General features: G+C 49.3%; 1 protein-coding gene across 1 annotated transcript in view; it reads left to right on the top strand.

Moving 5' to 3' along the window:
• LIG1 (DNA ligase 1) overlaps window positions 1-25,739 on the top strand; it is an 876,776-nt gene that overhangs the window by 221,530 nt on the left and 629,507 nt on the right. The window contains exon 11 of the mRNA XM_069637540.1: window positions 19,446-19,618. Coding sequence (XP_069493641.1) covers window positions 19,446-19,618 — 173 coding nt within the window. The remainder of the gene's footprint in view (window positions 1-19,445; window positions 19,619-25,739) is intronic.

The raw sequence follows: 25,739 nt of genomic DNA, 5'->3' as shown, positions 1-25,739 counted from the left end.
GGCCCTATTGCCCACTCTTTTATCTGGTATACACCCTTGCCCCTGACCCAGGTAAGTAGATGCAGAAGAAGATTGACCTCTATGGTCTAGTTATATCTCTTGGTAGTGTGGTGAGCACCTAAAGGCTGAACACCTTCTTGCAAAATTTCCCAAGGGACCTCCTCCCTACACTATCCAGCAGTTAATTTTCTAACTGGATTTGTGATGAGTCCCAAGGCCCTTGCACACTGTGCCCCTCCCCCCAGGTCCTTGCACACTGTGCCCCTCCCCCCAGGTCCTTGCACACTGTGCCCCCCAAACCCCTTGCACACTGTGCCCCCCAACCCCATTGCACACTGTGCCCCCCCCCAAGGCCCACTGTGCCCCCCCCAAGGCCCTTGCACACTGTGCTTCCCCTCCCCCCCAAGGCCCTTGCACACTGTGCCTTGCCCCCCTCGGCCCACCTACACACTGCACCCCTTGCCCCATCTGCCCCCCTCCACATTGCACCCCTTGTCCCCCCTCCCCACTGTGCCCCGTCCCCCCCTCAGCCTCCCTCCACACTGCGCCCCTTGTCCTCCAGACTGTGCTGCTCCTCCTCCCTCCATACTGGACCATGCTATCCACTTCACAGTCGCTCCTTACACAAATCCTTCTACAAATTTGTCACACTGAAGTACCACTTCCCCTCTAGCCAATAACTCGCCTGCTCCACAAATCTCCTCCAGGCTGCCACTCCATCCTCCCTGCTGCTGGTCTCTTACTCGTCCTCTGACCTCACCCAGGTAACCCACTGTAGTGGAGAATCAAACCATGCACCTTGTAGGGGGGTCAGGTGTTGGCGTGAACACAATATACATATCTCTTTCTCCAGCATGGGGTTCGGCATGGATTCACATGCTCATGAATATTCCCCGTCGTCAGGCCGGGAATCCTCGGTATAGAAAAAAATCAGTATCAGTTTCGTTTCTAATCTGTCTTTCTTAGTAGTAACCAATCACTGGTCTCTGGGTCATACTGCCCCCAGCCAATGACTGCCCTCACCCTAAGCCCCGCCTCCGGCAGCCATCCTCAGATTTTTACCGCATGTTCAAGTGTTGGGAGTCCTCGTGCTGTAGCTCTCGAGCTTTTGCTGTGTTTTCGCGCTTTTTCAGGAAATTTTTTCTCATTTTTCGGTTAAATAGATCCTCAAGCTCCACCGTTTCTACATATGATCAACGGGGATCCGATTCAGAGTTTTCTACGCCCCTCAAGGGTGAAGATTCCGTTGAGTTACGCTTTTGGAGGATTCCAGAAGTTCCGAGGCCTACCCCGGACATGGCCGAGGAGAAAGGAAGCTCGACGCCCGGGAAGCTGTTCAGGACCTGCCCTGGATGCCAGCTTCAAAATGTTTTCAAGGAGGACGAGCATTCGTTATGCCTCTGTCTCCATGAGGACAAGACGCACAAGGAGAAGGACTGTGCGTTTTGTGGGAACATGTCAGAGCGGACCATGAAGGATCGCCACCCTCGTCTCGCCAACTGGCTGGAAGGGAAGAGCCCGTCAGGCGAGAAGAAGAAAAAGAAGTCTGAGCGGTCTTCTAAGTCCTGTGAGGGTGCCCCGGCGACGGGGGCCCAAAAAAAGGCTAAGCACCGCGAGTCCGTGGGCACCGGGAGCGCCGAACGGTCGGGCTCCTTGGCTGCCAGGCAGGGCGCATCCTCCCCGGCGCCATCAACCACGAGCCAGCGCTCTGGCTCGGGTAAGAGGAAGTCCGAGAACCCGGCGAAGCTTCTGGAGAGGCCCCGGTCGATCTCGAAGATTCCGGCAGAGGGGGAGCAAGGCTCGGACCCTCCCCCCAAAGTGAAGGCCCCAGGCGTCTAGAAGGTGACGATGGCCTTAATTCACCCTGCTAAGACCTCGATTGAGGATGTCGCCGCGGCCCTGGCTCAGCCTGTGGAGGCTACACCAGTGGAGGCGCCCTCAGGACCCAGAGTCTCCCTGCCACCGCGGAGGGAGTCGTCTTTCAAGCCCATTGAGAAGACCTCCACGAAGTCCTCGTTGGAAAAGGTGGGGGAGGGGCTGGTGGCCATCGTGGATACGGACACGACCTCTGAAGAAGAGCTCATCGAAGTTGTGGAAGAGGCCCAGCCCATCGGGAGGGATCCCGACGAGGGCGACGACGAGAGCGACAGTGTCGCCGACAAGGCTCCTCAAGAGCCCTCGCGCCCTTCGTTTCCGGCGCCGCAGGACACCTCGGCGGCCATTTTGTCAACGATTCAGTCCTTATGCTCGGAGATAAGGACAAGGTTGCCCCTTCCCCCGACGGAGGTACCTGAGCCAGACCCGACGGGGGAACCGGAGCCAGGACCTTCGGAGAGTCCACCGCATAAGAGGAGGAGGACGCATCCTACGCCACCTCTCCCATCTCTGCGGCCTGCTCTGCCTTCCCCCGGTCTACTACCCACAGGGATGATACAGGCACAGACACGGCTACGACAGGTACAGATGACGACTGAGGCGACGACGGGACGTTTCCCCCGTCGCCCCCTGCTCGGGCGTCCCCGCCCGACGAGATTGGATCCTTTCATGTCATGATTTCCAGGGCATCCGACCTTTTCCAGCTCTGCCCAGAAGAAAAGAAGAAAGAAGGGTTCCTATACCAACGGCGCGAGGCTAAAAGGACGACGGTCCTCGCCGTACCGCTTCTTGATGACATCTGGGATGAGGGGCTCGCCCTCCTCAAGAACCCTGCCACGGCGCCGGCAAAGAGGGACCGGTACGAGAAGTAGTACCGGGTCCTGACGCTGCCCCCTTGTGCCTTCAGGCACAACCTACCCCAGATTCGGTCGTCTCGGCGGCGGCAAAGAAGAAAGCTGGGAGGGGGCATCGGCCTCGACATCAACTTCCCCGCCGGACGGCGAGGGCAGGAAGTTGGACGTGATGGGACGACGGATCATCTCATCCGCAGCGACGACTATCAAGGCGGCCAACACCCTGGCTATCGTAGCCCGCTACGACAGGGAGTTGTGGTTCAAAATCGCCCCTCTGTTAGACTTCCTTCCGGACGCCAAAAGAGATGAGGCCCTTGAAATCCTACAGGAGGGGGAGATTGCTTCGGACCAAGCCATCACGGTGGCAACGGACATCGCTGACACCGGTTTCTGTCAGTTGGGCAACAGCGTTTGCTTGAGACGACGAGAATGGCTCAGGCCACGGATTTCCGCCAGGACGTACAAACCAAGGTTTTGGACATGCCCTTCGACGGGAACAACCTGTTTGGGAAGGCGGTTGATGAGTCCCTTCAGGCCATCAAGACAGACACAGAGACTGCCCGGGCACTGGGAGTGCTCCAACAACGACGGCCGTCCTTTCGGAGCTCCGGAGGCAGAAAAGGTGCCTCCAAGGGATCCGGCAGTGGCTCCTCCACTTACCGCCAAGCGGCAAGATCTTCGTCCCAGGAAGCCTACAGGGGACGCGGCAAGTCAGGTGGTGCCCGTCGTCGTCGACAAGGAGGCAAGGCGGCCTCCAAACAAGATTGAACCGACCGTGGGCTCGGGCCCCCGCCGAAGCACCCCGGTGGGAGGCCGGCTGGCGAGGTTCGTCAGCGTGTGGGAGTCCATCTCCACCGACCGTTGGGTGCTGGACGCCTTGGCCCAAGGGCACGCCCTCGAGTTTCAGAAGAAGTGCCCTCGCGTTCCACCCGTGGCCAGGAAGGAAAATCACATCCCTCAACTACTGTTGGAAGTAAGGGCGATGCTCAAGAAGGGTGCCATCGAGTTTGCGGGAGAGACCTGATATTGCCCCCCCCTCCCCTTTACAACACACCCATAGCAGCTTCCTCCAGCTGTATATGTTGTAAGTCCTGTCCCGTTGCCCCCTCCTCAATTCCAACAGGTACCAACACCAAAGGGAGGCGTTGAAGAACAAACCCAACACCCCATATTTTACAACAACAAAATTGTTCCTCTTCTGCTGATACTATTTTTTTTACCCAGATTACCCATAGGAACCAATGCACCATGGATTCCCATGGGCAGTCTTCATTTTGTCCCAATAATGAGGCCAGAGAAGGTCCAGTGTCTCATTCCAATCATCCCCACCCGAGACCTGTTAAAATTCCCCACCTGGGATAAACGGCAGAGCACACAGGGACACTTTGAGCGAGCTGGTGATGCTGGAGGAAGCACAGAGGCCAAGAGGAAGTAACCTGTGCAGGGGAGACCCTGAAAGGCCAGGAGCAAGGAGGACTGCCAAATTACTGGGCCTGTGAGTAAGGGGAGGCTGCAGTATTGCGAGGGAGCTCTGACTCCAGGGAGCCAAACGAGGGGCACTTGGGGTTACCTGGGAGTGCCAAAACCAGAGATCCCCCCCCCCTGGTTGGAACGGGAAAGCTCAGGCCTTTGAGGGGCAGGTGGCAAGACCCTAACCTCAACAATCATCCCCTTAAACTCCTGAAGCTCTCATAAACACTGGAATGACGTTTGGGGGAGCTGGCGAAGTGGGAGCAAAATAAGTACATGGCATTATGGAACTTTAAGTGCAGAGACATTTTCTTCTGGTTAAACTTTGGGCAAGGACTTGCATTAGAAAAAGCAGTTCCTCCAGGGTGATGACAAACCAGGCAAAGGAGAGCGCCAAATCGAGGGGTTGAACCGAACGCAGGGTACGGTAACCGAACGCAGAGTACAGTATAGTCTTGGTGCACAGTTTTTAAAGCCTAACCTAGAGTTACAAGGTGGCTACATCAAAAAGCACATTTACAAATGGGCAAAGTATGGTGTATTCCAAGTACACCATTTTTTATCTTTTAATAGCTAGTACAACGACAGCGGCACTCTGTAAGAACCAGTAGTTGCACATGGATGGCTGCACAAGCAGCACAGATTGTCGAGTGTCACGATCAGTAGTACCTCATAGGTTACTTATGGAACAGCCACATGTAACCTTAAAGATTGGCAGAACTAGCTTTAATGCTTGGGCCCTGTCCCTCTGGAATTTGCTACCATTGGACATCAAAGGCTGTCTCTCTACTCGACTCTTCAGAAAACAAAATATTCCTCTTTGATAAAATGCTGGATTAAGAAAATTAGTTGATTGGAGGTCTGGATGGATTGTAACGGATTTTACGACACGGCACACTCCAGCCAGAGACTTCTTCCACTGACCATGAATGTGGTGCACAATAACAAATGCCTTTTTATTTTTATTCGAACCCTGGGTTCTTTCTTGAGAAGGCGCCCAACCTGTCTCACACCCACTTTAACAAATACACTGTGTCGCAATGGACCATGAACCAGGCCGATGTCTAACAATTAAATATTTCTTTATCTTTAAAATTCCAATAAAAAATCAGAGCCAAACAAAATTTAGGGCAGCAGCCACCACGGTGTGGCAAAACAAATGCAAAGTCTTATAATACAGTTAATTCAACTTTCAACATAAGATACCTACACATTTAATAAAAAATGGAAACAAAATCACTTTTTTCAAAATCACAGATTATGCACTTCCCCCAAACACCTGCTGACTAAATTCTGTGTGGATGGGAAGCAGTGGCAAGAAGTCAGAAAGAGGGAAAAATCGAATTTTAAATTCAACCCAACACCCCAGAATGGGAGGCCAGAAACTAAAAATGAAAACCCTCAAAATGAGCAAAATGGCATACTCTGATTTTATTGGTTACTTATAGATCAGTTTACACTTGTGGTCGGATAACGAGGACAGAAATTTGTGCGGCTGCACTAAAGAGACAATGAAGCTAACAGGCTACTGAGCAGGGCACAAAGCAACGTGAGCACAGGTGAGAAAATCGATTTTGGGAGGAAAACAATGCACAGGAAACCACACGCGTCAGGATTGCAATTTCTTATTTCACAAAGGCTTTAAACTGAAAAGAAAATGGGTTTAGCAGTTAAAATCGGAAATCTGTTTTTGGGATGAGGAACAACGGCACATAACAGATGGGATAATGAGGGTAAGGGATGAGTCTTTATAGGATGATGGTGTGGGTTTTTATATGGGAAATGTAAATGGTTTTTTAAAGAGAAGCAAAATACACAGGCAAATTTGGTGTTAGCACAGTTACTAGTTCTATTGAGACTATATTTTAAGGACTATAATTATTAAAGAAAGGCACTTGTCATGAGGTGGTTGAGTTCGAATTGCAACCAGCTCACTGTGAATGGGGAATTAATTGATTTAATTCAAATGATACTAAGGACTTACTCAAATAACTGAAGGAAATAGAAAAAAATATGCTAACAGATATAGACCAACACACAGATTCTCCTAAGGAAAGGGTGAACCGAGGATACTGGCCATTTGGGACATGAGTGGGGTTTTATGGGATTTTTAATAGTATTTGAACAGGATGCAAGGTAAAAGAGCGGGTTATGCAGTTTTTGGGTAATGGGTGATGTGCTACTTACAAGGTACGCTTGAGTTTGGTAATTTGCACAGCCAGCAAGGTCTCTGGACAGCGGGCCAAGGATCTGGTCACTGGGACAGCTGGGCTCCCCTGGATGGGAACAGCTGAGTAAGGTCTGGTCACTGTGGACAGCGGAATGGGTCAGGTGGGCAAAGGGTCTGGTCACTGGATTCTCCTAAGCTGCCTTTCCTCCTTTCTCCCTGGATTATTGGGTATGCCTGGATTTTAATAGGTGGTTTTGCCTGGACCTGGATGGTCCTGCCTGGTTGGGATCTGCTGCCTCTGGACCTGGTTTTTGAGTCTTTGAATCTGGAATCTTGAATATCCCTTGTGTCTCCCTGTCTACCCCTTATATAGCCAGAGTGACATCATAGAATTTTACAATCTGGAATGGGGGGGGGAGTACTCTGGACTTACCCCTCGAATGGGATAGGCCAGGCTATTGGTGTCCCCTCCTCCCTCAGGGCTGATTGGTTCAGGGGAAGTGACCTCATGGTATGTGTGTGCTTTGACTCCCTTTGTCTCACAAGCCTATTTCTTTTCTTTTATTTTTTTAACAAAATGTAGTTATGGAACAAAACTTCAAATGTACACGAGTCACCATCATAAACACAGATATGCAGATCCCATATTTCACAAGGTAATTGGTCAGTTCGAGCGCCAGTTCTGTGCAATGTTGCATCGCCCTTTGGTACCATTTCGCCGTTTAAGGAGAAACAGAATATAATTCTGCAAATCGTTACATATATGCATATTAGTATTTGGCATATTTTCCCCAAGTTTAATGTCTGTGCCATTTATGCTTCACCCAGAAGTTTTTCCTGCCATTCCAGTTCATCACGTGCCAGAAAGATGCACATGGTCTCATTGTGCTTGTCCAAAAATCCCACAAAATACTAGCATAATGTTGAATTCTTGCTTATTTAGGGTGCTGAGCAAAATGTCTTGATGTACAACCGTTTTTAAAATCAATGGGATAGATTAGTCACTTGTATAGGCGGTCCTTCCACTCCCCCAACCAAATTGTCTCCCTATGGGTCAGCCTGAACAAAGGGTTTCCATGACTCTCCTCTGAAGCCATCCAGTGGGTGCTGGGAATGAATGTAGAAGAAATCACACCTCTGGTTCAACACACAGGGCTTTACCTGTGTTCTGGAGCAGTTCTGCCTGGCAGAATCAGTAATGATCACACTGTTGGTCCCATAAGAACAGAGCACATGCCCTTGCAGCATCAGTTCACTGGTAGGTGCGAAATTAGCCTTTCTGCCAATCTGGTTTGACCGGAATTCCTGGGCCTCAGTCGGACTGATTGAAGTCCTTTTTGGGGGGGAAAGAGCATAATATACATAGCTTTGCAGCCCCTCTACCCACATATACAAGTGTTTCTGTGCAAGCCACGGTATTAGTTCACATTTAGTTTTCAAAGGGCATTTTCCTGCTTTGCAAAAGCAGATTTACACATGTTCATTTTCTTTAATGTTAATTTCACAAAAGGCAGTTTCTGCCGCACACAGTTTCCTTTGCATTAACTTTCAGAAAGGATGTTCAGTTTCTGGACACAGAGATATGCTGCAAATAGTTTCTTGGTAATTGACACGAGGCAAGAGAGAGAGCCACGCTATAGCTTTCCTTTGCAATAATTTGTGTGTGCTGGTTCATTTCAAAAGTAAATCCTAGCCGTGCAGACTTGAAACAGAATTCTTTGCCCTTCATGGACTAATGAAATGCATGCCGTTATGGGAGGGATTGTCTTATTTTATGGCAATCGAATGAAATACACATGCAGGGCTGTGTTTTAATGGAGCAAAACTGTGTGAGGTTTAAAATGAAAGGAGGCAAAAGTGCGATGCCGTATTGAATGCAGGTCATTTTCTTGTGCAACCTTGAGTCTTTAACTGACAGAACAGTAATGTAGAGCCATTCTGAATTTAAGTTATTTTCTCTGGATTCACGTGAAGGAAAACAAAATGCAGTCAATCTTGGGGTGGCTGTGTTAAAATCTCGCCACACGTGCTAAGCAGACAAAAGCACAGCCGTTTTTAGGTGAATGTTGAAATGTGGTTTTGGGATGAAGGGAATTTCGGTTGGGTTTGTTAAATGTACACCGCAGGATCCATGTCCTTTTTTTTTTTTAATGTGTTTCACTCAACTTCTTTTTGTTTTATGTTCTGTCCGTCTTGTGAGCGCCCTGAGGCCTTCGGGGGAGTGGTGCAATACAATCTATTTTTAGATAAATGGATAGATGGACAGCATGTTTTAAGGCAGACAGTCCAAAGTTTCTGGCTATGCCCCCACCCGATTTTCACTTGATGGAGATGGCAGCCCTGGAAGGCGAGTGTTAATGTTTGTGTTCGAGGACCCTGTTCCATGTTTGTCCAAGGTTCGTTCTTTTGGATAGGTTGGGTATTGCTTCCCTTTGAGATCCTGGTGGCTTGGTGTGGCGGCCCTGGGTTGTTGCGCGTCGGCCCCACTAGTCTGTCTTGGCTGCCCCGTTTGAAGGTGGCTTCTATATGCTGTTTTCCCTCTCCCTGTTTATCTTGCTTTCTGGTGCCTGCGCTGGAGCTCTGAAAAAGCAACAAAGACATGAGTAAGTATCTGACACTGTAGATAAGGCTTGAGATAACCATGGTCTGCACAGAAACATGCTGACATAAGTGGGGGCTAGGAATTGGGCCTCTGTCAACTGCCACACTCCAGATCTGGTTAGGGCTGGCTCTGGATGTCTCCCTGAGGGGATCCCATCATCTTGACGAGGCCAGATTACTGGATTTGTCAAATCCTGCTAGTGATGTATGTCCAATGTCTAGTGAAGAAATTGTATTGGGAGTAAAACCTGTGTCCATCCATTAAGTAGTGCTCATCAATGGCATGGTCTGTGTTACACAATAGGACAATCTGCTAAGTAAAGAGGCTGTGAATTTGTGATACAGAAGCAAAAAGCAACCTGGAATCTTTATTGAGAATAGGGAAGAATCATCCCTCACACTAAAGGCACATGAAACGACTGTATTATGATCTAACATAAGGTTTATTTCTTAACTCTGTGTAGCTGAGCCCATGCCAGTCAAATGGCAGACATGCTCGAGGTCGACTAACATGTAGTTTGTACACCATATCATTGTCACCACCCCACGCCAGCTCAGAAGGGTCACACAGTTCACACGTCGTCATGCAAAGTAAATACTTTATGTTGTAAATTAAAAAGTGCCAGTGACGCAGTATTGGAAGTATAGCCGAGTAGTCGTTCATCAAATTGCCAATGAAAAGTATAGCAGAGTAGCGATTCTCCTGAACCTTTGAGAGATGCATCGAAAAGTAGAGGACTGTCCCGTAAAAAGTATAGGGGTCCCGCTAAAAAATGCAGTTCTGTGATATGGGAAGGGTTGGAACACCGCCATTTACTGAAGTTGAAAGGTGGAATAGGGCAAACTGGCAATATTGTTAATTGCAAATGTAGCTGGGATCCCCTAAAATGGCACATAACACAAGGGGTACAAATGGTGAAACTGATGGATTCGTTTTTCTGAAGCAGCTATTGCCAGGTGCAATCAAATACAATATGTGCTGCATTCCATTCTGGAATGGGAGAGAAAGGAGGATGCAGAGATGTCCTGGCATCATGGCCTGCACTGTTGCAAGTTGGCTTTTAGCCTCCCAGTCAGCAGGGTATTTCTGCTTTCCAAGGTGCCCATGGGGTGTCGGGCCCCCATTGAATGCTAGAGAAACCCTCTGCCAACCTGGGAGAAGCAATTATCACAAACCAGGAGCATCAACAATCTGCATCTGTACTCGGAGAACGTTCTGCTTTCAGTACAGTTATAAAATGCGCGCCTCAAGGCATACTGTCTGACACTGCATTCCGTATTATTCCCTGGTCCCCTTTTTTATACTTGCAGTACAGCAAGTTCATAGGGGAGGGGGTTAAAAGACAGACATTGCATAGAGCACTTCAGGTAAGCAAAACAACGCGTGAAATAACATTACCTTAGCCGGAAGGCAAGAAATAAACCGCCTCAGTGTATACAAAAATAAGACTCCTTTCTTTCCACAATACACACTATATTCTCATGAATTCCAAATTTCACAATTTCCCCACTTGTTGTCTGGTCCAAATATAAGCAAGTCCCATTCACTGCACTTGCTCGCTCCAAATGTCACAACAAGGCCTGTAGGACCGCTCTCTGCTTCTATATATTAATTGTCAGTCTCACTGTTTATTTGCTCCATTGTTCCCTTCACTTGTGCCTCTTTGAAACAGTTTTGTTGTATAAGCGCCTTATAAATATCCAATAAAATAAATAAGCCACTTCAATACCTGTAACGCATGCTGATCACAATATCTTTCACCTCCCCTTGTGCTATAACCAACATGGAGTAATGAAAATGTTATTTCTAGGATAGTTCAAAGCATCTAGGTATACGTTCTCACATGAGATCCACTCAAACAAAAATAACATGGAACAAGGCACTCTGAATAGAATTGCACTTTAAAAAGCTGTATTGTAATATGCCATTTTGTAACAGAATGTAGCGACGCAAACCAAGTAACCAATACTTTCCTCTCTTCCCAGCATCAGGCCTAGCCAGTGTATAAACCTTCTCAAAGCAGATTCCCAAACAAATCCTGTGGCGATGTATAAACATTCCTCGAGCTGATGCCAAACAAACTGTTTAAGGGTGTCTGGCCGGTTATCACGTCCTGCCAAGGCCACTGGCAAAAGACTTGCTGCAAGCTGCTAAAAGAACTGTGCAGGGGCCGAAGCACTGGCCCACTGCACAAAGCCATTCTTTCCATAAATATAGGGTTGTCTTTCTGCGCACCAAATATGACATGTGTATGTTGCAGGCTAAACCTGTATAGCGCCTCACTATGCCATCTTCTATGATCTATGTGAGCAAAACGCAAATGGCTGGATAAATGATTGGAAAACTGCTAGCTCAAAAACACTTCATTCAGTAATAACCGTTCACATCTGAAAGCTTTCTTAATCTATGTATTCTATATAGAGATCTATATAGTGCCTATAATAGCTTTTTCAAGTGTGGTTCTACCGCAATAGAGATGTAGCAGTTCTGTTGCTGTTGATAAATATAAGGTTAATGAAACTTATCTTTGTTTTTATATCCATGAACTGCATTTTGAACACATTGCTGCAGTCGACACATTAACTCGCATATCAAACTCACCAGGATTGGAACCTGGGATGAAAAGGTTAAGTTAAGAGGTCCGCAGCATGAACCTTAATTGAATGAGCTATGTTTCTCTGTTTCTCACCAGGTTTAATGTTTGGGAAGGAAATGTAGAACTTGGGGCATGTTGGTAATGCGAAACGCTTGCCTTACTTGGAAAGGGAAGTTCTTCAGCATGGGGTCTGGCATGGATTCACATGCTCATGACTATTCCCCATCGTCAGGCCGGGAATCCTCGGTATAGAAACCGTATCAGTTTCGTTTCTGATCTCTTTCTTAGTAGTAACCAATCACTGGTCTCTGGGTCATACTGCCCCCAGCCAATGACTGCCCTCTCCCTAAGCCCCGCCTCTGGCAGCCATCCTCAGATTTTTACCGCACGTTCAAGTGTTGGGAGTCCTCGTGCTGTAGCTCTCGAGCTTTTGCTGCGTTGTCGCGTTTTTCAGGAGATTTTTCGCTTAAATAGAGCTTCAAGCCCCACCGTTTATACATCCGATCAACGGGGATCCGTTTCGGAGTTTTCTACGCCCCTCAAGGGTGAAGATTTTGTTGAGTTACGCTTTTGGAGGATTCCAGAAGTTCCGAGGCCTACCCCGGACATGGCCCAGGAGAAAGGAAGCTCGACGCCCGGGAAGCTGTTCAGGACCTGCCCTGAATGCCAGCTTCAGAATGTTTTCAAGGAGGACGAGCATTCGTTATGCCTCTACTGTCTCCATGAGGACAAGACGCACACGGAGAAGGACTGTGCGTTTTGTGGGAACATGTCGGAGCGGACCATGAAGGATCGCCACCTCCGTCTCGCCAACTGGCTGGAAGGGAAGAGCCCATCAGGCGAGAAGAAGAAAAAGAAGTCCGAGCTGTCTTCTAAGTCCTGTGAGGGTGCCCCAGCAACGGGGGCCCAACAAAAGGCCAAGCACCGCGAGTCCGCGGGCAGTGGGAGCGCCGAACGGTCGGGCTCCTTGGCTGCCAGGCATGGCGCATCCTCCCCGGCGCCATCAACCACGAGCCAACGCTCTGGCTCGGGTAAGAGGAAGTCCGAGAACCCGGCGAAGCTATTGGAGAGGCCCCGGTCGATCTTGAAGATTCCGGCAGAGGGGGAGCGAGGCTAGGACCCTACCCCCAAGGTGAAGGCCCCAGGCGTACAGAAGGTGACGATGGCATTAATTCACCCTGCTAAAACCTCGATTGAGGATGTCGCAGCGGCCCTGGCTCAGCCCGTCCTTTCCGGCTCTGCAGGACACTTCGGCGGCCATTTTGTCAGCGATTCAGTCCTTATGCTCGGAGATAAGGACAAGGTTGCCCCTCCCCCCGATGGAGGTACCTGAGCCAGACCCGACGGGGGGAACCGGAGCCAGGACCTTCGGAAAGTCCACTGCATAAGAGGACGACGACTCATCCTATGCCACCTCTCCCACCTCTGCGGCCTGCTCTGCCTTCCCCCCGGTCTACTACCCACGGGGATGATACAGGCACGGACACGGCTACGACAGGTACAGATGACGACGGAGGCGACGACGGGACGTGTCCCCCGTCACCCCCTGCACGGGCGTCCCCGCCCAACGAGATTGGATCCTTTCATGCCATGATTTCCAGGGCATCCAAGCTCTTCCAGCTCTGCCCAGAAGAGAAGAAGAAGGAAGGGTTCCTTTACCAATGGCGTGAGGCTAAAAGGAAGACGGTCCTCGCCGTACCACTTCTTAGTGACATCTGGGATGAGGGGCTCGCCCTCCTCAAGAACCCTGCCACGGCGCCGGCAAAGAGGGACCGGTACGAGAAGTACCGGGTCCCCGACGCTGCCCCCTTGTGCCTTCGGGCGCAACCTACCCTGGATTCGGTCGTTTCGGCGGCGGCAAAGAAGAAAGCGGGGGGCGCATCGGCCTCGACATCAACTTCGCCGCCGGACGGCGAGGGCAGGAAGCTGGACACGATGGGACGACGGGTCATCTCATCCGCAGCGACGACTATCAAGGTGGCCAACGCCCTGGCTATCGTAGCCCGCTACGACAGGGAGTTGTGGTTCAAAATCGCCCCGCTGTTGGACGTCAAAAGGGCTGAGGCCCTTGAAATCCTACAGGAAGGTGAGATTGCTTCGGACCACGCCATCACGGTGGCAATGGACATCGCCGACACCGGTTTCCGTCAGTTGGGCAACAGCGTTTGCCTGAGACGACGAGGATGGCTCAAGGCGACGGATTTCCGCCAGGACGTACAAACCAAGGTTTTGGACATGCCCTTCGACGGGAACAACCTGTTTAGGAAGAAGGTTGATGAGTCCCTTCAGGCCATCAAGACAGACACAGAGACTGCCCGGGCACTGGGAGTGCTCCAACAATGACGGCCGTCCTTTCGGAGCTCCGAAGGCAGACAAGGTGCCTCCAAGGGATCCGGCAGTGGCTCCTCCACGTACCGCCAAGCGGCAAGATCTTCGTCCCAGGAAGCCTACAGGGGAGGCGGCAAGTCAGGTGGTGCCCGTCGTCATCGACAGGGAGGTCAAAGAGGCAAGGCGGCCTCCAAACAAGATTGAACCGACCGTGGGGTCGGGCCCCCGCCGAAGCACCCCGGTGGGAGGCCAGCTGGCGAGGTTCGTCGGCGTGTGGGAGTCCATCTCCACCGGCCGTTGGGTGCTGGACGCCCTGGCCCAAGGGCAAGCCCTCGAGTTTCAGAAGAAGTGCCCTCGCGTTCCACCCGTGGCCAGGAAGGAAAATCGCGTCCAACTACTGTTGGAAGTAAGGGCGATGCTCAAGAAGGGTGCTATCGAGCTCGTCCCAAAGAGGCTTCTAGGCTCCGGAGTTTTGGTCCGCTCCGACATGTTCCCACAAAACGCACAGTCCTTCTCCGTGTGCGTCTTGTCCTCATGGAGACAGTAGAGGCATAACGAATGCTCGTCCTCCTTGAAAACATTCTGAAGCTGGCATCCAGGGCAGGTCCTGAACAGCTTCCCGGGCGTCGAGCTTCCTTTCTCCTGGGCCATGTCCGGGGTAGGCCTCGGAACTTCTGGAATCCTCCAAAAGCGTAACTAGACGAAATCTTCACCCTTGAGGGGCGTAGAAAACTCTGAAACGGATCACTGTTGATCTGATGTAGAAACGGTGGAGCTTGAGGCTCTATTTAACCGAAAAAATGAGAAAAATCTCCTGAAAAAAGCAAAAACCCAGCAAAAGCTTGAGAGCTACAGCACGAGGACTCCCAACACTTGAACGTGTGGTAAAAATCTGAGAATGGCTGCCAGAGGCGGGGCTTAGGGAGAGGGCAGTCATTGGCTGGGGGCAGTATGACCCAGAGACCAGTGATTGGTTACTACTAAGAAAGACAGATCAGAAACGAAACTGATACTGATTTTTTTTCTATACCGAGGATTCCCGGCTTGACGACTGGGAATATTCATGAGCATGTGAATCCATACCAGACCCATGCTGGAGAACCAACAGTTACAGGTAAGTAACTTGTTCCTTCAAGGCTCTCCCGTTCGGATTGAAGTCGGCACCCAGGGTGTTCACCAAGTACCTTGCACCGGTGGCGGCACGGCAGCGCCTACAGGGGATCCACGTCTACCCCTACCTGGACGACTGGCTCATCCGGGCAAGGACAAGGGAGCTCGCCGTGGAGCACACTGCGAAGACCGTCCAGCTGCTCACGGACCTGGGATTCTCCATCAACTTTCCAAAATCCCACCTGGTTCCGTCGTAAGTAGCCCTGTTTCTGGGAGCCAAGCTCGACACAGTGGTGCAGCTGGCCTCCATCGGAGGAAAGGACCAGGACCATTCTGGGCAAGGTGCAGCGTCTACTGGCCACGGACATGGCCAGGGTAAGCTCTATCAAGTCCCTCCTCGGGATGATGTCCTCCTTCATTTATTTGGTGTGCCTTTGCAGGCTTTGGATGCGCCCCTTACAAGAGTTCCTCGACGCCTGCTGGGTCCAATCGAGGGGCAGCTTCGAGGACCGGATACCTCTCAACGAGACGTTCCGTCAGGCGATCCGGTGGTGGGGTACCCGCTCTCATCTGTCGGCGGGCACGGACTTTCAGACCCCAGCTCACCAGGTTACGGCGGACGCCTCCCTGGAAGGTTGGGGAGCACACGCCAGAGATCTTCGCGCGAGAGGCCTTTGGCTCCCGGAGAAGTCACTCCACATCAACATCTTGGAGCTCCGCTCAGTGTTCTGGGCCCTCAGGTCTTTTCTTCCGTCCCTCAAGGGCAAGGTGGTGAGGATCTTCACCGACAACACCACCACGATGTTCTGCATCCGGAAGCAGGGCTGAACCAGGTCCCCGGCCCTATCCAAGGAAGCCCAGGATCTGTGGCATTGGGCCATCGCCCAAGGGATGTTTCTGGTGCCTCTTCATCTGGCAGGAATAAAAAACACGATCTCCAACTCACTCAGCAGAGAGCTGCGCTCGTGCCACGAGTGGGAACTACGCCAGCATGAAGTGGATCGACTCTTCCGAAGATGGGGCGAACCCCAAATTGATCTCTTCGCGAAGGCGACGAATTCCAAGTGCTGGAGGTTCGTCGTCAGGTTCCCCCAGCCGAGGAGCATGGGCGATGCTTTCTCGTTCCCCTGGGACGGCCTATTTCTTTATGCGTTCCTTCCGCTGCCGTTGCTGCTCCGGCTCATCAACCAGCTCAAGAGGTCCCGGTGCAGGATGATCCTCGTCGCACCGTCGTGGCCGAGACAGATCTGGTTCCCGGACCTTCTGGACTTGTCAACGTCCACACCAGTCAAGCTGCCGACGGACGCAGATCTTCTCTCCAGAGAAGGAGGCGCCATTCTTCACCACAACCCGGAGGCGCTGAACTTGCAGGCCTGGCTCCTGAAGCACTAGAGTTTGGAGGGTACGACATCCCGGCCGACTGCAGAGAGGTTCTTGCAAAGGCCAGGGCGTCCTCGCCTCTAAAGTGCTACGTACATAAATGGAAGAGGTTCTCTGTCTGGTGCCGTGCACAGAAGATTAACCCTCTGCGGATTACGGCCCCTCAAGTACTGCCATACCTACTGTCATTGGCCAAGGCTGGACTAGCTCACGCTTCCATCAAGATACATCTGGCCGCCATCTCACGATACACCAGAACTACGGGACGGGCGTCCTTGTGGTCTCTTCGACTGGTGAAGGAATTTATGAAAGGATTGTTCCGATCATTCCCGCCGGTGAAGGCCCCTGCCCCGGCGTGGGAGCTCAACGTGGTGTTGACCAGGCTCATGGGGCCCCCATTTGAGCCTATGCATTCGGCACCGTTGAAGTTTCTGTCGTGTAAGACAGCGTTTCTCATGGCCATCACCTCCGCACGACGAGTAGGAGAGATCCAGGCCCTATCTTGCAAGCCGCCATACTTGACGTTTCACGACACGAGGGTGGTGCTGAGGACGCACCCCTGCTTCATGCCCAAGGTGCCATCGGACTTCCACCTCAATGAACTCTTGGTGTTGTCAGTTTTCTTCCCGTCTCCTTCGTCGCTGGCTGAAAGGACTCTGCACTCACTGGACGTAGCTAGAGCGCTGAAGTTCTACGTGGACCGCACAAAGAGTTTTCAGAAGACATCACTGCTGTTTGTGAACTTTGGGACTGTGAATCAAGGGAAGGCTCTCTCGAAGACTTCCATTTCCAGATGGCTCTCCGGCTGCATCATGCACTGTCACCGGTTGGCAAACCGACCGCTGCCCGGCCGTCCGAGAGCCCATTCGACCAGAGTGATCGCTGCTACCACAGCGTTCCTGTCCGGTGTGCCCCTGCTCGACATCTGCAGGGCTGCGACGTGGAGGTCAACGCACACCTTCACGAGATTCTACTGTGTCGATCGGGACTCCAGGGAGGAGTCCAGGGTCGGCCAAGCAGTGTTGCGCAACCTGTTCGCTTAACGTGAGCCTGGTGAGGAGGTAAGAGATGCTTAATGTTGAGTTGTTGTATTGCTTAATGTTGAGCCTGTTGCCACCTCCCGTGCTTGTGCATGTGTACTGCTATGTATTCTCTTATTCAGGAGCATGTGAATCCATGCCAGACCACATGCTGGAGAAGGAACAAGTTACATACCTGTAACTGTTGTTCTCCAGCATGGTTCTGGCATGGATTCACATGCGAACCCTCCCGCCTACCCCTCTGCGGCTCTTCACTTGGTCATACTGCCACTTTACCTGCTACCAAATCTGAGGATGGCTGCCAGAGGCGGGGCTTAGGGAGAGGGCAGTCATTGGCTGGGGGCAGTATGACCCAGATACCAGTGATTGGTTACTACTAAGAAAGACAGATCAGAAACTAAACCGATACTGATTTTTTTCTATACCGAGGATTCCCGGCCTGACGACAGGGAATATTCATGAGCATGTGAATCCATGCCAGACCCATGCTGGAGAACAACAGTTACAGGTAAGTAACTTGTTCCTTACTCCGTAGAAAAATCATTTTACTAGCACCTTTAAAATAAATAGGCAGTAAAATACTCCCACTTCAAAATCTTATCTTGAGCACTAGCCTTGCCTGCTCAGACCCTACCGTGTCTACGCCTATGGAAGGTTGGTAAGCATGTTTAATGGCAGTCAGGAAAGCAGCATACACACCTCTACAGAACAGGACGACACAACACCCTGATGCCAGTGTTCGGTACAGCTGTCCCCTTCCCGGGTGTACATTGTTTCATACTTTCGTATAAAATGGTCTTCTATGGATGGGGCGTAACACACAACTGGCGATCATAGTATACAATGTGTCAGATTAGCTCAACCGGTTTTACAGGATTCTCATACTGTACATAAACATCAACTACATTCTCACGCTTGGGAGTGCACTTTGCAACATGGAGCAGACATTCATATACATTTTAGCAAGTCCTTTCCTTCTATTACAACTAGAGTTCTCACAGGACGTGGGCGTCGCCTAATGTTGCCAAGTCGACACAGTTCAGCCATCTCGCCGAGCGAGGCAGTGCTCTACATCTAGCTTGTCTTGTCCAAAACAGAAATGCGAAGGAAGCAAACAGTCTATGAAGCTAGCTGCTTCTTGCAGCATACCTAGTGTACATTTGGGTAAGGTATGTGCACAACGTCCTAGGATTAGGCTAGTTTGAGGCAGTGCCGCATAATTCAATATGGCAAACACAATTGAAGCTTGGCGAGTAAGGCATAGATAGCATTAAATAAATAGCAGCATATGTAGGTTTTCCACCACTTTTGAGGACATTCAGCAACGTTCCGCCTGATTCAGTAGTATTGGCATGCATATGTATTACAGGAAGGCTTACTGAAGTCACAAGATGTTGCAATAACCAGCCTTTTCTGTTGTTGCTAGTCATCACTGCAGATGGGGAAAAGCCTCTGTTTGGCACCTCCGGCTGGCCTGCACCTAGGTAGCAGCCTAATGCTTGCAACAACCATGTGTGGAAGGTAGCTAGGATAACTATGACATGGGATTGATGGAATGGATGATCACTGAATCTTTTGGATAGTAGACTGGAGCCCGTGGAATGAATACCGATGCAATCACACATTTTTATATTGGAACCACCATAAAAAATAGTTGACGCTTCTTTCTTCTATCACTAGTTTTAGTTGCAACAAAGATGGTAGTGCATATACAAGGGGAACGTGGTTTACAAAGTCTTTTCAGTCTGAGGAGCAGGGCAGAAACCTGAACGTCTCTACTGTGTCCCACTCTATTCTGTTCGGGGGCACATGTCCGGATCATTTCACATAGGGCATCAAGCTAAAGGTAGATGGCACCTGGGACAATTACCTGTTTCTTTTTCAGTGTTTTTCACTTTTACCCATCAAAGAATGCTTCTATGTTTTATATAGTGTTCTTGTTGGTCTATTCAGATTTTTTTGTGTGTAATATTGTATTATGCAAATTAAAGTAAATAAAAATGCTACATTTTTTATTTAGATTGAAGAACATTGAAACACTGAGCAACCTCTTCCGTTCTGTAATTGCTTTATCATCAGAAGACTTCCTGCCATGTATTTACCTGTGCCTGAACAGGCTGGGACCAGCATACGAAGGACTTGAGCTTGGCATTGGCGAGACCATTCTTATGAAAGCAGTTGCCCAAGCAACAGGTAATGAGCTCTGCCCTTCTCAGAGACCCTCAACAGTTGTATTCATGGTGGAGTCTGAGAAACCAGTCGACCTGCTTAGAACATAATTACAATTTTAAGTGACGTTTATTATCAGACGAGGGCCTACATAATCTAAATTAGTGTGGTACTACCAACGGCCAAATAAAAAGTATTAATAACTTTAGATTTCACTTAACCGAATTACTTCAGCACGTTGCCAGTCTGTTGCACGACCTGAAATCCCACAGTGCTTTGATGCCACAGGCCTTTAGTGCTGTGTACGAAACTTTAACCTAAACATGGCAATATTGTTAAAAGGGATATTGCCCACAACCTTTCTTTCCCAAGCACTACATTGTTCATAGTTAAATTGACTATTCCCTGTCATTGGACCGTTAATTCTGTAGTTTTTTTGATTAAGTGGTTGAAACAGAGGCTTCCCTTTAGGTAGCCTGTCCACCTTATTCCAGGCCTTCTGCCCTCCAATCAAAGTGGTGGACAAGCCCCTGGCTATGCTCTAGAGACATCTTCAAGTTCTAACTGCATGTCATATGAAAGTAAGTCCTCTATCTCTTCCCTAGTTCCTTCTGATTTCAACATTTGACGGCTAGACCTTGTTTGCCTAGTTTGAGGTTGTTAAAGCTTTTACTTTGTTACTAAGGGAGGTTCAGGCTGAATAGCCATGTTAGTCTTAACAGGGTAAGCATCTGTGACAATTGATCTTTACAAATCCCTTTAGTCTAGTTTTGCCATGACAATTTGGTTGATACTAAGAATTCTAACAGTCCCACAGCGTTAATTTCAAAAGTGTAAGTATTGTGGCTTTAAAGGCATGTACAGGAAGGCCAAATGCAAGGAGTGCATGTTTTGGCTACACCTGCACTACATTGCAGGTGCCTTTTTAATGGCAAAATGCCATGAGATCTGAATTGTAGGCTCTATGAAGATCTTATCCAGACTAATGCAGAATTCATGAAAAGTGCTTCTGGCTACATTAAGAAAAATGCTGCTTTCACAAAATAAGTTCTGTTAGCAAGGTGGTCAGGTCTAAAGGAGAGGCTGGACCATCTGGAATAATAATTGGTAATATATATATCCCTATATAGCCTGGCTGGGATTCTCTGGTGCCTGAATGTCTTGTCCACACTAGACACACAATCCACACTGGCATAAGAAGAGCAGGTAGTCCCGAGTTACGCATTTTGCTTTTTGAAGATTTGTACACTACTCAAGGCTAGACACTTTTTCTTTAGAGTTGATTTTTAGAGTGTGTGGGCCCGGATATTTCTTTGGACATCTTGATATTGGACAGTCCCTTAGTTTGTTTTAGGTAGAGTAAACACCCCTTAGAGTCCCTACTCTTGGGCATTTCCCAACCCCCTTTTTATTGTAATAAAGGTTTATGGTCAAACTTATGAATCCCCTGTGTCCAAGTCTCATTCCTGGCTCCTCACAGCTGCCTCTGCACCTCTTGCATGAAATTCATGAAGAACATGATTCTGGAACTGCCCACCGCGCATACTGAGCACAGACTGGCGTCCTGCAGGATAGCGTCCCTGTTGCGAAAATTAAGCAGCTTTGCCACAATGGCCCTCAGTGGTGCTAACGGGAACACTATGAGCCCTCTCTATGGAGAAACATCTCGATAATCCCTTGATCTTCAGAGTGTCCACAATAAACTTCTGTAGGAAAAGCACCATGCTGGGACACTCCTCGCCTTCTGCCACTCCAAGGATTTTAATGTTGCTCCCCCTGAAGCGGTCCTCCACATACTCTGCCATTTTTTTCCAGCAATCTGGTTGCTGCAGAGAGCATTAATCCTGCAGCATGGTCACTGCTTCCTCGACGTCTCTTACTCTGTTTTTGACTTCAGTGACGCTTACTGAACTTCTTAAGGTCCATCCTAACAATGGAGACCTCGATGCCCACAGAGTGCACCTTAGTTTCAAGCGAGGACCTAGATTGATATGATTGGTTATTTATAACGCGCTTAATACCCAGAGGTTTCTAAGCGCGGACCCAGGGATCGAACCTGTGTTGCTCTGTGTCTTGCTTCCAAGGCGAGCACGTTGCAGCTGAGCTATCCTCCCGAGACTAGATTCCTGGATTGCCTCCAGTAGTTTCTCTGTCGTTATGTTGCTCTCCGGGACCTCTGCTCCACTGGCCTTTGTGGACCGCTGCCACTGTTTAAGTTGCCTGATCCTGCTGCTCAGACACTGCAAGCTGCTTCTGCTGCGGTCCCTTAACCATCTTGAGGAAACCCACACAAGCCCCTTGTTCGGCAAGAATTGATGTAGTAACCCTGTGGGAGACTACACACCACTTGTCCTCTTGGCATTGGGCAACCCACTTTTTGGTATAGGCCTGTACTCCACAAGTTGGTAGTGTGACTGAGCAGCCAGGCTTATTTCAAGAGGGCTAAATATGAACTGTAGAGCTGTAGCAATGACATTCACAAATACAGGTAACCAAGTAACACTTAGACTCAAGGTTGTAGTTATAAATAGCTTTAATTGAAAGGCAGTTTTTCAATAAGCATTCTTTAAAAAGGGCAATATATGTTACCATCAAATATATTTTAAATTACTTTTCCAGAATCCACACAAAGCTAATAGATACTCTTTAGAGATGCTTTTTACACACTTCCTACACCCAGAGTTGACTTCACTAACTAGGGCAGTAATGGCATTCATATTTATACTAGTACACTTTGTAGATTCTGAGATTTGTAGAAAGGAAAGGTTAAGGGGAGGAAAAAGGTTAAACCGGTCTCAGAGCATGTGAACACTTCAATCTTCCAATGAAGTCTAGACAAAAATCTTTCCCAGCAATAATTGTTTAAAATCAAGTTGTCACCTCTGAGGCCAGTAAATATCAGTCAAGTGGAGTCTGCAAGGAGCCTGAACAGCCAAGGTCAATTGGAGCACAGACTATGGAGCTGAGACACTAATTAGATAACAAAGTCTTGTACAACGTTGGAGAGTTTGTTGAAGAGAAATCGCTGTAGGGTCACAAGCTGGTCGACGGCAGCTACGAGTTCTTTTCAAATCAGTGGCACTTTGCAGTTTCAGCACTCTGTAAACTGCACCACCGCTGATCTTGGATACCGGTTGGGCTTCCTACCCTCCTTGAGTCCTGCACTCTGGTGAGGAGACTCCAGCTCTGGTCGTCCTGCTTCTGAAGGGTCCTAGAGAGACTCCTGGAGCTTCTGGCCGTATTGCAGACGTTGCACTCAAGTACAGATTTATCGACCCTCGGCACTTGGTTCCTGTAGCAGCAAAGAAGTACAGCCTGTCGGGTAAGATGATCCAGTGGAGTTCGTCTCTGGTTTAGTTGGTCCCACTAACTCAAGGGAAGAAGTCGTCCCTTCCGTAACTTCTCTTGTCAATCATAAAAAGGAGTTTCAGCACAGCAGCAGGGCATCACTGGGCAATTCAAAGGTCCAGGAGGATGCAGCAAGCTTCTTTTATGGTTTCTTGGTCGGATGTCCTTCCCAGTGGTCGACTCTGCCTCTAGTCCCAAAATACTCACCTTTTAAGCAGGTTTCTCCCATTCATGCACAGCCTGGCTGTCACTCAAACAGCAGGGTGGGTGTCCTGTAAGGACAGCATGCCAGCCAATCAGGACTGGGTGCAGTCAGGCATTCCTTAAAGACAAAGGTCAGGGGAGTTTCGGGAACCTCCCTCACTTCCTGCCCTTCCAGACGCACTGGAGCCAGAGGTGGGTTTCAGTACTAAAGCAAAACAAACAAAGGGCTCAAACCTGGCTTGGCGCACAGAGTAAAACCCAAGAAAGACCTTGGACATAAAATGGCAAAAAAAGAAGACTGGGGCATTTTGACAAAATGGTCACCGATGGGTGCTATACTGCAGCAGAGGATTCAGCCTGTGGTAGAAAAGGACAATAGTAGGAAAATTAAACCACTGCCACCAGCCATTTAAAGTAGTGAGGGTAACATAGAAAATGCTACATGAGTAGGTAGGATAAGGGGATACTAGGTAACCCCCATCACTCCACATAAGATGGGTTGTGCTGGACCTACAAAGAGAAAAGGTAAGTAAAGTCAATTTCACTTTACTATTCTTGGGAACAGTAGTTCACACAAGAAAAAGTATTTAAACCTTATGAGATATCTAAAGGCTTTCTCTGTGACGCTGCACTGAAGTGTGTCGCCATACAACAAGTAGATGCCTATGGAGTTTAGACTCCAAAAACAAAGGAAACAAATAATTCACATCAGGTCAAAACACAGAGAGTGAGAAAAAGGGCTCCCTCACTCCAGGGTTAAAATTAAAAGTCCTAAAGTCCAGCAAAAGAGCTGGGGGTCTCTAAGGTTGAAGGGAATTGGCACAGAAATTAGAATTCTCCATAACACCCCGCTCCCTGCGAGTCCCTACACAGCCCCAAAGTTCACCTGAGGGTCAGGGGATGAAACTGTCCACACCGTACCAAGAGATTTAACTCTTCCCCAGTCTCGAGGCGGCAGACATCAGCCCACTCCTGTGAAATCCTACTTGGCAGATCACCAAGAAACGCAGCAGCTCTCCCTTGCACTGCAAGCCACCACACAGCCCTATTAGATCAAACAAGCCAGGTTACACAGTTCAGGACAATTCAGCGCCCCGGAGCGCCTCGGAGCCCCCCCCCCCAAGAAGCAGCCAATCCCCATCCAGATGTTAAGGCCATCCACTGGGCCTGTCACGCTCAGTCCGTCGGCTGTCTGGAGGATGAGCCACTGTCTACATCGGAGCCCCGTCCTGCTCATGCGCGGGATTTCCTTCCTTGGGCCTGCAGAACTCGCCTCTGTTGCAGTCAATCCCCCACCGAGAGTACTTGGTGCCTCTGTTCAATGTACCCAGCAGCACTCCAGACTACTGCACCAGTCCCAGGGAGTCAGCAGGGCAGCCGCCAGCATGACGGTTGGCGGCACCACTACTCCTTATGCCCTCTGGAGATTCTCACAGGGATGTCGGGGCTGCCTCCACTAGCCCCTGGCATGATCGCTCTCCTCTGCCTCAATGATTGGCTTGCTCTAGGGTGTGGGGGGGCCAGAGTCGCCAGCCCTACAGCCACCCACGGGCATCATCACAGGTAGCCCGGTAACTGCATCATCTCACTTGTGCTCCCCTCCTCACGAGCGGGGGCAGGCCTGCAGTCCCTGCTGAGCCTGCTGATGTTCCCCCCGATTCAATTCTCACAGGGCTCGCCCACGGTCTGACACGACTGTCCTCTCCTTGTGCCTCACACTGTCCCAGGATGCAGCATCCAGACCTCCTTTCACCCCCAGTCACAGCCTGCCATAGTGGTTATGTCGGAATGTTGCAGGATTTGCAGAGATTAATGGCTGCCCGCATGGAGCTCACATAGAGGCGTCCGTCTTGAACCGGCTCTCTGGCGTCTTCCCTCTAGCTCCCTGTTAGGGGATTTCTAAAGTCCCCTTGAGGTACGACTTCATAAAACTGTCCCAATGGTATACAGGTCCCCAACTTATTATCAGTTTGTACCACTCCTGGAACCTTGGTAAAGTGGCAGAGCAGTCAGGCTTATCATAATAGGAAGATGTTGGCTGTAGATAAGAACACTGAGCCTAGTTCGTAAAGCAGATCAAAGAAACACTTGCACAAATACATGTATATTAAAATATTTATTATATTAACACGAGATGTTTCAATATACTTAGATCATTAAACCAATACACACAGGATTACTTCTACTTTTCAAAGGCCACTGTTTAGTTTGTAGTTGCTCGCGGTTACAACTGTTGAAGCGTTTAACACTAATGACAGTTCTACAGTATTATCAGTTATACCGCACACTCGCGCACATACAAAAATAAACAGTAATTGTGTTTAGTTAGCAAAAACACATAAGATAATGTCTTTGGGAAGAAAAACAATTGGTTAGTCAAACAGTAGCAGAGCTGAAGGTTTTAGAGATTGTTTCAGAGTAAATTAATACTTTTAAAGTCCAACTTCTAAGTAGCAGCAAAATTCAGTTCAGAGATGGCTTAAAGTCTTAAGAAGTACAGAAACCGCAAACGTTCCTTAGGATACTTCTAGTCAAAAGATGCTTGAAGAATAAGACAACATTGGAGACCCTGTCAAAGGACTTGCAAAAGGGA

The sequence above is a fragment of the Ambystoma mexicanum genome, chromosome 1q, assembly GCF_040938575.1.
Source record: "Ambystoma mexicanum isolate Mex_15411 chromosome 1q, UKY_AmexF1_1, whole genome shotgun sequence".
NCBI classification, from domain to species: domain Eukaryota; kingdom Metazoa; phylum Chordata; class Amphibia; order Caudata; family Ambystomatidae; genus Ambystoma; species Ambystoma mexicanum.
This window is presented reverse-complemented; position numbering and strand designations above follow the sequence as displayed.